General features: G+C 43.2%; 1 protein-coding gene across 1 annotated transcript in view; it reads right to left on the bottom strand.

Moving 5' to 3' along the window:
• Positions 1–16,069, bottom strand: part of DDX42 (DEAD-box helicase 42) — a 46,254-nt gene extending 30,185 nt beyond the window's left edge. Inside the window, exons 1-2 of the mRNA XM_055133852.1 lie at positions 15,878–16,069; positions 556–792 (exon numbers count right to left, since the gene is read on the bottom strand). Of these exons, the coding sequence (XP_054989827.1) occupies positions 556–776 (221 nt within the window). The 5' untranslated portion in view covers positions 777–792; positions 15,878–16,069. The remainder of the gene's footprint in view (positions 1–555; positions 793–15,877) is intronic.
• Between the last annotated feature and the right edge of the window lie 255 nt (positions 16,070–16,324).

The following is a 16,324-nucleotide window of genomic DNA, read 5'->3' as shown; positions in this document are numbered from 1 at the left end:
AATAACAGTTTTAAGGACTCAGATGTTCAGGTGAACTGCTTTTACTAGTTCTAACAATTGCTTAAGATACCAACTTTATATGGTACCAAAAAAGATTTCAATAAAGACCACCAAAACCCACATGAATTACTTAAAACTCATCAGTCTTCTCTGGTTTTCACAGGATTCTTTTTGAGTAAGTTAGTATATGCAACTCATAAGCATTACAGTCCTTACAAATACATAAACCTAATGATTTATTGGAAATAATGTAATTCAGTAAGATAACCAATTTAAGACATTACTAATTGGGAAAAATTTTTTGTTCTGTTTTGGAACACATCCAACTATATTCAGGGTTCACTTCTGGCTGTGCTCAGGGACCCTTCTGGCCTGGCTGGGGGCCCACATGTGGTGCCAGAGATCAAACATGGGTCAGCTGCATGCAAGGCAAACACCCTATCCCCTGTACTATCTCTCAGAACTCATGTATGGTTTCTTTTCCTTGATGGTTGTTGATAAAAAAGATTATCTCAAAGGCCGAGCTTTGATATGTTACAAGGAATTATCACTTACGCATTTTCTTCATCGAAGTTGGCCCGTTTAGATCCAATTTTGTAGAAAGAAGGGAGCTGTGGTGGAGCTGACTTTCCAAACCCAGACGCGGAGCTGGTTGACCCAAAGGCACTATGGGACTGTTGTGGAAGTTTTGGTTCCTCCTTCTTTCCAGCACTAATGGCAAAACCTCCAAAGCCAAATCCCCTCTTAGTGCCAGGGCCACCTTTATTCCAGTTCATGGTGCCAATGATTAATCTGTAAAAAAACAAGATACACTAATATAAATTCAACATTTATCTTTTGTTGTTGTTCATTCTGGATTTTAGCAGTGCTGGGGGAATCATATGGGTTAACAGGGATAGAACCCAAACTGGCAGTGTTGTATGCAAGGCAAGAACCCTACCCACTGTACTATCTCTCCAGCCCCTACATTCAACATTTAAAGTAAAAATCTCTGGGCTTTATGTCTCTTTCAACTTCTTCCTACAACTAATTTTTTAAAATAGGGAACACAGTGGTGTCAGGTGGTGCTAGGGATCAAACATAGGACCCTGTATATGCTAGGACAAATGCTCAAAAGTTAAGCCACCTCCCCAGTCTCTTACAACTTTTTTTTTTTTGCTTTTTGGGTCACACCCAGTGATGCACCAGGGTTACTCCTGGCTCATGCATTCAGGAATCACTCCTGGTGGTGCTCGGGGGACCATATGGGATGCTGGGAATTGAACCCGGGTCGGCCGCGTGCAAGGCAAACACCCCACCCACCATGCTATTGCGCAAACGCCCCACCTGCTGTGCTATCACTCCAGCCCCTCCTACAACTTTTTCTTAAAATTTCGTCTCTCAAATTTAGTTCTTCATATATGTAATATGCGAAAATAAAACTCATTTTCTAAAACGGAAAATTTTTTATTAGGCTATCAACCTAAATAAGAATGCATTATGTATGTATGTATGTATATTGGGGGGCTCCCAACTAGAAGCGCTTAAGGGCTAATCCTGGTGCAAGGTGCCCTGAGGAAAAACACAGAACCAGGGAATCAAAGTTGGGGCTCCTGCATGCACAGCAAGCACTCCACTCCTATGAACCATATCCCCAGCACAAGAATTTGATATATATCTTTTAAAAGTATTTAATATATTTAATATCCCCTTTAAAAGGAAATGACTATTAATTTAATATCTAAGCACTTAACCTACTTATATGATTACAAATATTTGGGAGAGGAGGATTTGATATAATTTTTATCCTCAAGGACCAGGAAAACAGACCAGAAAAAAAAACAAAACAAAAATGGGTTAGATGGGACTAGAGAGATAGATAATGCTGCAGTAAGGCAATTAATTGTCTTGCAAGCAGCAGACCCAGGTTTGATCCCCAGCTTCCCATATGGTCCCTTGAGCACTTCCAGGAATGATCCTTGAGGACAGGGAGGTGTGTACTCCCTCCCTTGAAAAATCTAAGTCCTGTCTCATTGGGGGCATCAAAGAGAGGGAGCGGGTGAGTTCCCCTCCTGGCCCCCGTGGAGCCCCGCCAGCCAAAAATCTCCAGAACTCAATTGCTGCCATGCTCGTGGCTGCCATGAGTGAATCTGCTGTATAACCCTAATTTAAATCTTAGAATTCTTGGAGTGTGAGGCCACAAATTCGACCATGCAACATCCCATACTCTACACCACTGATGTACCAAGAGTAGCATACCACATTTGATGGAGTTTAAAGTAGAAGGCAACCGATCTTAGGGGGTAAAATATACGTACAGATATATACGCACATAAGGTTCAACCTTTAGCAATATGTTAGTAATCTCTTATAGAAAGGCTTAATGGCTCCTGGGTGAAATACAACAATCTTCACACACTTTCCTCTAAGGAAACCTTTTGGATCATTTTTAGCAGATCATTAATAATAAGCAACACAAAAATAAATTACTTGGGGCTGGAGTGATAGCACAGTGGGTAGGGCGTTTGCCTTGCACACAGTCAACCCGGGTTTGATTCCCAGCATCCCATATGGCCCTCTGAGCACCGCCAGGGGTGATTCCTGAGTGCAGAGCCAGAAGTAACCCCTGTGCATTGCCAGGTGTGACCCAAAAAGAAAAAAAAAATTACTTTGGTTCTGCTTGGGGGCAGGGTTTGGGATGAAAACATTTGAAATATGGTGGTGGGAAGGTGTAATGATGGTAGGTTTGGTGTTCGAATGTTAAATGCAATCAATTATTGTGAACAACTTTATAAAAATAAACTCCTGAAAAAAGGAAAAAAAGAAAAACCTAAGCCTTGAAAATGTGGAGAAACTATTTGTATTAATATCTAATTATCTATGCATTTACTGAACAACTACTCAATAAATCTCTATCCATGTGGCAAAAAAAGGCCTATGGCTACAAATTAAGAAATGTCTTGAGCTTAAAAGCAACACTTTTCGTGTTGGGGCCACAACCAGCTGTGTTCAGGGCTTACTCCTGGCTCTGCTCATTGCTCCCACTCCAGGACCATATGCAGTGCCCAAGAGTGAACACGAGTTGTCTGTGTGCAAGGCAAATAAATGCCTTACCTGCTGTGCTATTTCTCTAAGCCACAAAAATCAGCATCCTTTATCTTTCAAAATAAAAAAAACCCTTTTGTCCTGACAAGATACCTCTGTCTGCAGAAAAGCAGAGAACTCCAAAAGCAAAAATGAAACAAAATTTGAAACTATCTAAAATGTCCTCTCACTCAGATACTTAATTTTGTTGATGTCTTATATGTTAATTTTTGTTTATATATACATGTATATTAACAATCTACACATTAAATCCTATATTGGTGTCCTCATCTAATAATATACTTAAATACCTTTAAAGAGCAATGTATTTACTATTTCTATAATGTGACATATACTATAGCTATGGCTTTTGTGAATACTCTATTTCTTTAGGATTTATTTATATGTAGCTGAGGACCAAATGCAGGACCTTACAAGTTTGATGCATGCACCCTATCACTGAGCTTCAACAGTACATCCAAATTCCAGGATCAAATTTGTGTGTGTGTGTTGAAGCACCATGACTTACAACGCTGTTAACAATAGGGCTTCATATACACAATGTTCCAACACCACTCCCTCCCACATTATCTCAGAGTCCCCTCCTACCCACCACCTCCAGGATCAATTTTTAAAATTCAATGCCCAGACCAGATAGAGTACAGCACGTAAGGTACTGCTAGCAGAGGGGTAAGCCAGTTTGATCCCCAGCACCAAGGTTCCCAGAGGGTCACAAGTGACCCCTGAGCACAGACCCAGGCATAAAATCTAAAACCAGCTGGGAATGATCAAAAAAGTTCAAATGATTTTAAAATGTAACTGTCAGGACCAGAGAAATAGTACAGCAGATAAGGCACTTGCCTTCATGCATCTGACCCTTCCCCGGCACCTCCTATGATCTCTGCCCGTCCTTCAGGAGTGATCCTTGAGTACAGAGCCTGGAGTAAGTACTAAGGACAGTCAGGTGTGTCTCCAAACCCAAAAAATACGTATAAATAAAAAAGCAATTGTTTAAAAAAAGGAATATTCTAAGAGCTTAAAAATTTAAAATTACTGGGACTGCAGCAATAGGACAGTGGATAGGGCGTTTGTCTTGCATTGGCTGACCCAGGTTCGATTCCCAGTATCCCGTATGGTCCCCCAAGCACCACCAGGAGTTAATTACTGAGTGCAGAGTCAGAAGTAACCCTTGTGCACTGCCGGGTGTGACCCAAAAAAGAAAAAAAAATTAAAATTATTATCTACATTTGGGGATTATACACCAAGTTAAAAAAAGACTATAAAATGAAGGGATTAATTTATGCAAAAACATGACACAAGTACAAATACAGCTAGAGGGTTTGTTAAGATGTTAATAGCAATTATTCAATTTGTTTGCTTCTTTATATTTATGTTTATCATTAATAAGAAAAATTATATGTTTATAGTTGTAGGATGACATTACTTTGCCCTTTCCCTCCTTGCCACAAGTAGCTTGTCCCGGTTTTACCGAGAGTTTAGGCTTACCCCAGTCTCATCCATCAAGGTGTTCCCGAATCTCTCCCATCCCTTTGTTTAGCTATAATCACTTCTCCATGTTCTCTTCCCCAAAATAGTTAATCCGCGGTTTTCCCTTAATCTGACTGCTAATTTGCAAGGTCAGACCTTCCTAGGATACTGAATTTATATTATATAAGTTAATATTGCCTTTCTCCTCTTCTTGTGCCTTTTGAATAATTTACTTTAAAGCTGTGTCTGTTTTGTATAGACACAAGAAGACAATATTATGTTTTTATAACTTGGGAATTAATTGGTCTCGAATATTATTCCCTCCCGGGCCTCTGCTTTCTCCACTTAAGCCTCAGTTGCCCTCAGTTCCTAGCATCCCAAAGTAGGGTCCCCGACGTGGGACGGGAAGGATCCAGGGCAAGCGGTGAGTTATGTGCTACCCTGGCATCGAGATGGGCCAGGCCAAAGTGCCTAATTCTTAACTATAAGTTAAGAGCTTGATCATAGACAAATGCTGTCATGATCCAATAGTAATTATGAGACTGGGACCCTGCCAGGGATAGGAAAGACTGATCTGGCCTGAGCACTGTAGTCTGAGATTGAGATGGCCCCAGGAGAGCAATTCTATAAGCTTTAATGCATCTCTTATTGTGTCCATACAAAATAATTAATATTATGAATTCTTATATGTTTGCTGGCTGAGGAGAAGAGAAAAACATTATTTACAAGTCAACAGAACACTAAGAAAGAAGCTACAAATAAAGAGGAATAGGAGCACTGTAACGGAAGTAACCAAATAAACCTAAACTACGTGAGGCTATGTTATCCTACATATAGTGAATTCTAAAGGAAACATGGTGCTTCCCATCCACCTTTCATTCTGTAAGAAAGTGCATATGGTACACTCTTCCCACTAAGCTGCAAAACTTCACCTCTGCCTCTAAAAAGATTTATACAACTGAAGACCCAAAAGTTGAAAAAAATACACTATCACTGTCACCCCACTGCTCATCGATTTGCTAGAGCGGTCACCAGTAATGTCTCCATTATGAGACTTGTTACTGTTTTTGGCATATCGGATATGCCACTGGTAGCTTGCCAGGCTCTCCGAAGTGGCGGAGGAATTGAACCTAGGTTGGCGGTGTGTAAGGCAAACGCCCTACCCACTGTGCTATCGCTCCACAACATGTTCTTAAAATTCTAAAACTGATTAATACGGTATACATGTTTTATTTAGGTAGCATAATAAAGTTAGGTTAGTTTTCAAAGAGCAAAGATCTCATCTACTCTGTGGACAATAGACGCTGGTACATGTTATTGTCTTGCAATTACTCCTGCAGGGAGCTGCAGACTGCACTGATCCCTTTTATTGTATTTCTAACTCTATACCCTCTTTTTTCAAAACTAATTTTTTACTTTAAAGCTCAAATTCTATTACTGGACAACTAATATTAGAGTGATATTAGTGTCAGAAAATTTCCAAACAATTGTATCCAACCATAGCTTTTCTCTGGATGGCATGGTGTTGGAACAGCACACGCATGAAATCCTGTCATTAACCATATTTTAAATCTGTTCCCCTGCCATGTTTTTTTTTTTAAAAAAATGTTATGTGAAAAACATGGCTAATTAGTTTGCGACAGAGTACTTTTTCTCTGATTTTACCCCGTTTCTTGGTTTTGGGGCCATACCCCCAGTGCTGAGGATTGCTGGGGCATTATCGGGAACTGAATCTGAGTCAGCAAGCATGGACGGCAAGCACTTTTTTATGTCTCTGGCCCTGAGGTTCAGTATTTTATTGCTTCAACAAATAAGACTATCTTTTAAAATGAACCTAAGGGAAAAAAAAACCTTGGAGTATGCAAGAGGGTATAGAGTTAGAAAAGAATACACTCAGAGAAGTAATTCAAAATAGTGAATTCAAGGCTGAAGAGAGCAGAGCGGGCAGGGTAACTGCCTTGCATGCAGCCTGCCCAGGTTTGATCCCCAGCATCAGATGGTCCCCGGAGTCCCACAAAGTCCCACCAGGAGTGACTCCTGAGCACAGAGACAGGAATATGCACCACCAGGTGCAGTCCCAAAATCAAAAGATTAAATGAAAATAACAAGTTTAGGACTGGGGAGATAGTTCAGAGATTAAGGCACTTGCCTTGCAATTGATCCACTTTGGTTCAATCCCCAGAGTTGGGAGAGCCCCAATCCAGGACAGAGATGGAGGAGCCCTTGGATCACCCCCTGACCCGACCCCAAGCAATTAATAATTAAAAACAAACTCAAGGGGCTGGAGTGATAGCACAGCGGGTAGGGCATTTGCCTTGTGCACCACCAACCCAGGTTCCATTCCTAGCATCCCATATGGTTCCCTGAGCACTAACAGGAGTAATTCCTGAGTGCAATGACAGGAGTAACCCCTGTGCATTGCCAGATGTGACCCAAAAAGAAAAAAAATTTTTTTTGGAAATTAAAAAAAATAAAAAATAAAAACAAATTCAAACACCCACATACACCATACAATCCAATAAAAACAGGAAAATGAAGGGAATTTCCCTAAAGGTGTACAATTTTAAAAACATAAAAGAGAAAGACAAAAAATATCACTAATCATTAAGGAAATGTAAATCAAAACCACAATCTCTAAAGGGAATCCTTACACAATAAAGACTGTAAACTGGTCCAACTGCTATGGAAATCAATATGGCAGCCTTTCAAAAAATTGGAAATACACCTACCAAACCATTTACCAATTCATCTCTGATATATATCCAAACAAATAAAAGGATTTCAACAAAATATCTGCATTTGCACATTTATCACAGCATTAATCACAATAGCTAAGATATGGAAATGACCCAAATGCCCATAAAAGATGAATGAATGCACAAAATATACATACCCTGGTGTAGGATAACATGGGGTTTGTCCTTTTACCCTTGCCTTAGGGAACATAGTTTACCTTAAAGCAATGTCCTTTCTGTATGGACACAGGAAGACAATATTGTGCTTGTAACTTGGGAGTTGATTGACTCCAATAATATTTACTCCTGCGCATCTGCTTTCTTAACTCAGTTGTCCTCAGTTTCTAGCACCCCAAAAGCAGGGTCCCAACGAGGGACAGGACGGATGGATCCAGGGCAAGCGGTGAGTTATGTGCTACCCTGGCATCGAAATGGGCCAGGCCAAAGTGCCACAATACTCAACTATAAGTTGAGAGCATGGTCATGGACAATGCTGTCATGACCCAAAAGTAACGACGAGATTAGGATCCTGCTGGGGTTAGGAAGACTAACCTGGCCTGAGGACTGTGGTCTGGAGATGTCCTCAGGAAAAACCAAAATTTATATCTCTTACCGTGCTCAACGCCAGTTGTGTAAAAACACAAAAAGAGAAGGGGGGCCCCAGCGGGGCTCTATCTCTCCTGCTGCCGGCGTTCGGTAGTCTCCAGCCGCTTCCCCACCCCGGGGAGGTTGATGGCGATGATGAGGCAGGCGAAGGAAGGAAGAAGGCCAAACTGGTTGCTCGATCAGTTTATTTCGTTCTCTCTCTCTGCTTCTCTCCCGGTTCTCGATCTCTCCCTGGATCTTCCTCTGTGCCTGTCTCTCTGCGTCTTCGGTCTTCTTCCTCTGTCTTCTTCTTCTGCCTCTCTGTCTCTTCTATCTCCTTCTGTCTTCTTCTATCTCCTTCTTCTGTCTCTCCTATCCCCTGTCTCTCTTGTCTTCTTTCTCTCCCCGTCTCTTCTATCTCTCCCCCTCAGTGCCCCACAGTCTTAGTTTATATAGCAAATTACATAGGGTGGTGACACAAAGGTGGGGTTAACATCAACAAATCAACAAAGAAGGGTAAGACCATTTCTCAGGAGATTAACAAAATCTCATCGAAGGAAATCTCATCTAAGGAGATCCACTCAAGGGTGGGGGTCCAAACAAGGGTGTATCAGGGTGTGAGCTAGTAATCTACTTAAATAGTTATAGTAAATCTACTTCTAATATTTCTAGCAATGTCATTCTGTATGAGCACAGTAAGAGATATAAAGTTCGGTTTTTCCTGAGGACATCTCCAGACCACAGTCCTCAGGCCAGGTTAATCTTCCTAACCCCAGCAGGATCCTAATCTCGTCGCTACTTTTGGGTCATGACAGCATTGTCCATGACCATGCTCTCAACTTATAGTTGAGTATTGTGGCACTTTGCCCTGGCCCATTTGATGCCAGGGTAGCACATAACTCACCGCTTGCCCTGGATCCATCCGTCCTGTCCCTCGTTGGGACCCTGCTTTTGGGGTGCTAGAAACTGAGGACAACTGAGTTAAGAAAGCAGATGCGCAGGAGTAAATATTATTGGAGTCAATCAACTCCCAAGTTACAAGCACAATATTGTCTTCCTGTGTCCATACAGAAAGGACATTGCTTTAAGGTAAACTATGTTCCCTAAGGCAAGGGTAAAAGGACAAACCCCATGTTATCCTACACCCTGGAATATTATTTGATCATGAAAAAGGAAGATATCTTGCTATTTACAATCATATGGATGGATTATGAGCACATTATGTAAACAAAATAAGCACAATAACTATTATGTGATATTGCTTGTATGTGGAATCTAAAAAAGTCATACCTAAAAACAAACAAACAAAAAAACCCTTGCAGTAGAGGCCAGACAGAGATAACAGAGGAGTGAAAGTGCTTGCCTTGCACTTGCCCTTGACCCCAGTTTGGTCTCAGAGGATATGGCCCTCAGAGCCAGACATCACCCTGTGCACCACAGGGTGTGGTTCCAAAACTGGAAACCTCACATCCCCGGGGAGGGGTGTGGGGAGGACCAGTAAATTCTGGTGATTATTATGAAATGAGGGGTAAGAAAAATAAAACTGATAGTGTTTGAGGGTACAAATTTGTTAATGATAAGTTATTTGTTAATGATAAGTTATAAGGCTGTAAATGCATAGTATAATGGAGAAAACAGGTAATGTGATAAATCACACTGGCAATCATACTACAATACATAAACAGCAAAGTTAAGCTGTACTACTTAAATTTACATAATGATACACATCAAATTTACTCAAAGAACAAAGCACCTTACATTATGCCCAGCAGAATGGCTATTTTAAAAAGTAATGGGCTGGAGAGATACAAGAGTGTATAAGGAGCTTGCTGGGTTCGATCCCTGACATCTTCTATGTCCCCTAAGCACCATCAGGAATAATTTCTGAGTGCAGAACCAAAAGTGACCCCTGAGTATTGCTGGGTGTGACCCCAAACAAAAAAGTAACAAGCTTTGTTAAGGAAATGAAGAAAATAGATCCCTTTATACTACTAGTGGGAATGAAAGCAGGTATCCGAACAGGTATTTGTATATTTATGTTCATGGCAAGATATTTCTAACAGTCAAAAGACAAGATGGAAGCAACCAGAGTCCACTGATGAACAAATAAACTATATATGTAAGAATATACAAATAAAGCAATACATATTGCTTTTCTCTAATATTCTAAGAGTTAATAAGAAAAATTAAAATGCTAAGTTAATAACATATGATCCAATGATGTAGGGGCTATACTATTATTAAGACCTTTCTTTACTTACACACACACAAACACACGCACAGCAATATTATTCAGTCTTATGGGTCAGAGAGATGGTACAGCCTGCTGTAAGGCACTTGCCTTACAAGCAGCCCATCCAGGTTCAATCCCTGGCACTGCATGTGGTCTCCCAGCACCACCAAGGAGTGATGCCTGAGAGCAGAGCCAGGAAAAAGCCCTAAACAGAAAGAACAAACAAAATTTTGACCTGATATATGGATAGATCTTGAGGACATAATGCTAACTGAATTACACAATCAATCTAGAACAGTCAAACTCAGAGAAGATGGTTGGACGGTGTTTGGGCAAAGGGGAATTTTGGTTTAATGGGTAGGTACAGTTGCAGTTTTACAAGATGAAGAGCTTTGTGTGCACCATGGTGGTGGTGGTGATGGCTGCAAAATAAATGGATGACCTTATTGCCACTTAATATGCCATTTACCACAATACAAAAAAAAATTTAGAGATTGAGAAATCTAGAGTGCATATGCTTTGTATACAGGAGGCCTAGGTTCATGCTTGGCATGAAACCATTCTCCCAGCTCTGCACAGGGAATGATCCCAAGTACCAGAGTCTTCCAAGCCCCCCAAAACATCAGAATTCTAGTGAATATACATTTTTAGACTTTTATCCAGTTTGAGGTAGTTATATTAAGATCTCAGTCTCAGGTCAGAGCAATAGTACAGTACAAAAAAAAAAAAATTTAAATTATGCTCTGAAATGGTGCCCGCTCGAGCAAATCGACAGACAACAGAACAATAGCACTTCTCTGAAATGCATTATACTTATAAATTTCCAATTACATTTTTCTTTTTAAAGGTTGCTCTTGAAAAAAAAAAACACAAGGGGCTGCAGAGGGGGGTGGGTGAGAGTTCTCCCTGCCCCCACAGCCAAAAAGCTCCACTACCCAACCGCTGCCATGCTCAAGGCCACTCCCCACACTCTCAGGCGAGCCTCACACACCTATTCCTGGACCTGGAGGCTCCATTCACTGCCTCGAGACACATCATAAGACACTCCCTACCCATTCTCCAAGAGCACCACACCACATTTAATGGGGTTCAAATAGTAGGCAACCAATTATAGAGGGAAACATATACATGCACATATATTTTTTCATATATATATATAGAGAGAGAGAAGTTCACATCACTCAACCTTTAAAAACATGTTTGTGATATCCTAAGGAAGGTCTTAATGGCCCCTGCCAAAGTAGAACAATCTTCACACTACTTCCTCTATGGATACTTTTTTGTAGCATTTTCAGCAGTTTTTCATAACAAACAAGAAAAATGAATTATTTTGGTTGTGCTTTGGGACAGGGCTCGGGGCTTGGGATGGCCACATCCCAAATATGGTGGTGGGAAGGTGTAATGATGATGAGGTTGGTGTTTGAATATTAAATGTAATCAAATATTGTGAACTAATTATAAAATAAAATGGGAAAAAAAGAAAAAAAAACATAAGGGGTTGGAATGGTGGTGCAGCAGGTAGGGCACTTGCCTTGCAAGTGACCAACCACCTGGTTCAATCCCTGGTATCCCATATGATCTCTGAGTGCAGAGCCAGGAGTAAACCCTGAGCAACACCTGGTGTGGCCCCAAAACAAGACAACAGAAAAAAGAAAGAAGAAGAGAAAAAAGAAAGAAAAAAAACAAACCATTAAGGCTGGTGACAGTACAGGGGTAGGGCTAAGATACTAAGAGGCTGTTCATGCAGCTTCCTCCCCCTCCCCCCAACAGCACTTTGTATGTTCCCATGACCACCAACAGTGATCTCTGAGCACCACTGGTTCACTGTATCACTGTCATCCCATTGTTCATTGATTTGCTCAAGCGGGCGCCAGTAACGTCTTCATTTGTCCCTGTCGCATGCTAGTGTAGCCCAATGTCATCTCCTCACTCCAGGAACACCGAAGAGCACGTTGTTGTTACTGTTTTTGGTACATGAAATACATCACAGGTAGCTTGCCAGGCTCTGCCGTATGAGCACCACTGGTTACAGTCCCAGAACTAACAACCAAACAGCAACAACAACAAAACAACAAAAACATATAAGAATTTTAAAGAGTATAATAGAATCATAAACAAAATTCAATGAATATAGAGAAAAACCTAAGTTGGGCCTTAGAAGTAAGTTTTATATTAATAACCAACTACTTTTATGTGCCCAATACTATGAAGAACATTCTCTCCTTTCCATCTGTATTTTCATTCCTAGTAACTTCCTGTAAGTATCTCAGTCATCCTAACTCCACACCAGAACCAAAGGAGTGACTCAAAGTTTACCAGGTGCCAATTTTGTCAGACACAGCCATGGTCCTCAGGGCCTCAGTGTGATCCAAGAAAAAGAAGTAAAAAAACATAATTATAAGGGGTGGAGCAATAGTACAGTGGATAGGGTGCTTGCCTTGCATGTGACCAACTTGGTTTTGATCTCAGCACCCCATATGGTCCCCTAAGCACTGCCAGGAGTGATCCCTGAGCACAGAGCCAGGAGTAAGCCCTGAGCAGCACCAGGTTTCCTCCCCCGACCCTTCCAAAAAACAGTGGTAAGACTGACAATTTGGCTTCTAAGAATGTGATCTAAATCACTTTTAAAATAGACTAAAGGCACGCCCACAAAATGCCTCTAGCCCATATAAGCTCATTAACTGCCATGATCCAGAGACCCACAAATAAATCTCAGAAGAACCAAGCTGCAGACATGCCTCTGGACCCCAAAGTCACCATCCAGTTAAAAACTTAACTCCAACCGTATCACCCTACTTAAAATTATAGAATTTCTACAGTGCGACAGCTCATACTCTGTACCACTGATACACCAGGAGCAGCACACCACATTGGATGGGGTGTAAAGAAGGCAACTGATCTCAATTAAAAAAACACCCCACAATTGTATATATTAGAATACAAGGCTCCACCTGTAATAGCATGTTAGTAAAGCTCTTATACAACAGCTAAATGGCTCCAGGCTGAGAAACAACAATCTTCACACATTTTCTTCAAAGGAAACTTGATCATTTTTAGCAGACTTATAATAAGCAATACAAAATAAATTATGTAGGACCTGCTATTGTGGTAGGTCGGGGTGGTGGTGGGGAAAATTTAAAATACTGGTGGTGGGAATGTGTAATGGTGGTGGGATTGGAGCTGGAATATTGAATGTAATAAATTATTGTGAACAACTTTATAAAAATAAAACAAAAATCTAAAAAACAGACTAAATAGAGCTAATTATAAACAACTACATCACTTTATCCTATTTGTTTTAAGAAAGGAATTTCTATGGCAGCGGATTAGCGTCTATTCCTTCCAATAGTGGGCCTTTAGAATATCTAAAACATCATAAACAATGTTGCTTTTAATGAAAGCCCAAATGATGGCTTATGATTATTTTAGAAGCATATCTTTCCTCCGCTAAATTAAAGAAACTAGTTAAGCTAATTTTATATCAATTTGATAGACTCAAACATGTATATAAAGTACATTTTGTAAAACAGTTACTATTTTTTTTTTTTTTTTTGCTTTTTCGGTCACACCCAGCGATGCTCAGGGGTTACTCCTGTCTTTGCGCTCAGGAATTACTCCTGGTGGTGCTTGGGGGACCATATGGGATGCCGGGGATCGAACCCGGGTTGGCTGCGTGCAAGGCAAACACCACCCGCTGTGCTATCGCTCCGGCCCCTAAACACAGTTACTATTAAATGAGCATTTACACTGCTGTTCAGAAATCTCAGATGGTTTCCAGGTCAAGCCAACATGAAATCCTCACAAAAGACTAAAAGGTCCTGGTTGTTCTTGTTCCCCATACCCTTCTTCCCTGACCTTATCTCCCACTACTCCCTCTTTGCTCAGTGCTCCAAGCACACTGATCTTGAAACCGCTTCTCTAGTAGGCCAGTATTGTACTCGTCAGGACTTTTTTGTTGTTGTTGTTGTTCCTTTGGTCTGGGGGAAGCCACACCTGGAGATGCTCAGAATTTATTCCTGGCTCTGTACTCTGAGGTCTCTGCTGGTGATACTTCGGGGACCATATGAGATGCTAGAGACCAAACAGGGGTCAACCATGTGAACGGCCTGAAAGAGAGGGCTTTTTCTATTACCACTTTTTCTCTTTTTCAGTCTTACTCTTCAAAGCCTTTCCTTTTCTCAAACACTACAAACTCAAACTCACTCTCGCTTTCTTCTAGTATTAGTAAAAATATCAACTTCTCCATGGGCTGGACTGATAGATAGTTCAGCACTTCTCTTGGACATGGCTGACTTGGGTTTGATCCCTGGTACTCCATCCAAATGGTTCTGAGCACCACAAGGAGTAATTCCTAAGTGCAGAGCCAGAACTAAACCCCTGACCATGGCCGGGTGTGGCCCCCAAAATAAAGAAAATTAAAATAAATATCAGCTTCCCCATAAATAATTCCTACTTCAATTTGCAAAAAATTCCCCAACATCTTTCCAGATTTGTTTGACCCTACAACACTAATCATCTACCGCAGAGTATAAATTGTATGTATGCTTTCAGTCCTTCTCCCCCCAAAACATCCTCCCACTTTAAAGTTTGTTTCTTCAAGGCTCAAATCACAAACTTGCAAAACCGCTAGGGAAAAGGCATACAGTAGGCATGGGTAAAAATAGGTGTTGAATTAATTAGCTGCAAATTAGACCACAGACTGCCCCTTCCAGGTTCAGGAAATCATAGAAGGCTTTTTTTTTTTTTTTTTGCTCATGCAGGAAACCTTGAAATTAATCTTTGGAATTAATAGTTTGTTTGGAACACTACCACTTACTACTTAAAGGTAAAAACTCGGGCCGGTTCTGAACAGTTACGATAATTAAGACGCAACCTCCAGCCTGAGACAGTGAGCAGCGGGGAAAGAACTTGCCTTGCACGTGCCTGACCCGGGTTCGATCCCCAGAACCCCGTATGGTCCCCCGTGCTCCACCAAGAGTGAGCCCTGAGTGCAGAGCCAGGATTCATATGCCCTGGGTCAGTACCGCCAGGTGATGCCCCCATAACAACAAGAACAAAAAAAGCAACACCCCCCCCCAAAAAAAAAAAAACACAACAAAACAAATATACAGCTGTTCTTTAGGGACTCCGGGCATGTGCGTACGCACAGAGTATTCAAACATCATTTCCCAAAAACCGGTATCAAAGCCAGAGGACGCGCGGCACGAGCGTGCAGAGAGCCTGAGGCACCGGGGGCATCGCTTGACCAAAGCGACCGCTCGGGGAGCTCCGAGCCCCCCAAACTCTCGGCCAGGACGCCAGTTTCCGCATAGGCGCCGGCAACTCGGTATAAATTATTCACTCCCGCCGGCCGGGCTCCCAACTAGGCCGCAGCAGAGTCGGGGCGACGCGGGCGAGCCCGGGGCTGAGCCCTCGCCGACTCGGGTCTTCCACCTTGACAGCCCGAGCCCCCCCGGACCCCCCGCCACGGGCTCCTGCGATGCCGGGGCCGCGGGTGCTCCCGGGGACTGTCCCTGCCCGGCAGCCTCCTTCCCCGGGCCGGCGGGAGCCGCCTCCGGGAAGCCGCCGCGGCCGCGGCCGCGGCCGGAGGAGCGCGCGCCGGGAAGGCGAGAAACGCGGGCGCCGGGTCGGGCGGGCGGCTCGCGGGGCAGCTCCGGGGCTCCGGGGCGCCGCCGACTCTTTGTTAGCACAGGCCGCGGCTCCCGGGCCCTCGCTAGGCCCCACCGCCGCTTCCCGCGGCCCCGGCGCCTAGCGGCCCCGCATACAGACTCACCTCGCCCAGTACCTGCTGCTGGAGCCGCAGCCGCAGCGACTCCCGCCGCCGCCGCCGCCGCCGAGGGAAGCCCACGGCCGAAGTACGCGCGGCCCAAGCCCCGTCCCGCCGCGCTCCTCCCTCTCCGCCCCCTTCGCCGCCGCCGCCGCCGCCTCACAGCCCGTTGCTGACCGAGGGGGGGGTGGGGGCGCACTCCTGACATGCGCGCTGAGGAGAGCACGGCCGAGGGGCGGGGCCGAGGGCTCCCGAGAGGCGCTGCGCGCTCCCACCCTTAAAGGCCCAGGGCACCCGCACCTCTGTCACGACGCGGTGACAGGCGCTGAGGGAAGTTTTGGAGCCGGTCTAGGAAGTGGGTCTGGAAGTGAAAGGAATGGCAGTGGCGGAGGGCCACCCAAAAGCCCTGAGAAGAGGGCTCGGGAGGGCAGGGCAGCCCTATTTGACTTAGAC

Source organism: Sorex araneus, chromosome 3, assembly GCF_027595985.1.
Source record: "Sorex araneus isolate mSorAra2 chromosome 3, mSorAra2.pri, whole genome shotgun sequence".
In the NCBI taxonomy this organism is placed as follows: Eukaryota; Metazoa; Chordata; class Mammalia; order Eulipotyphla; family Soricidae; genus Sorex; species Sorex araneus.
The sequence above is the reverse complement of the archived record's forward strand: the minus strand, read 5'-3'. Positions and strand labels throughout refer to the sequence as shown.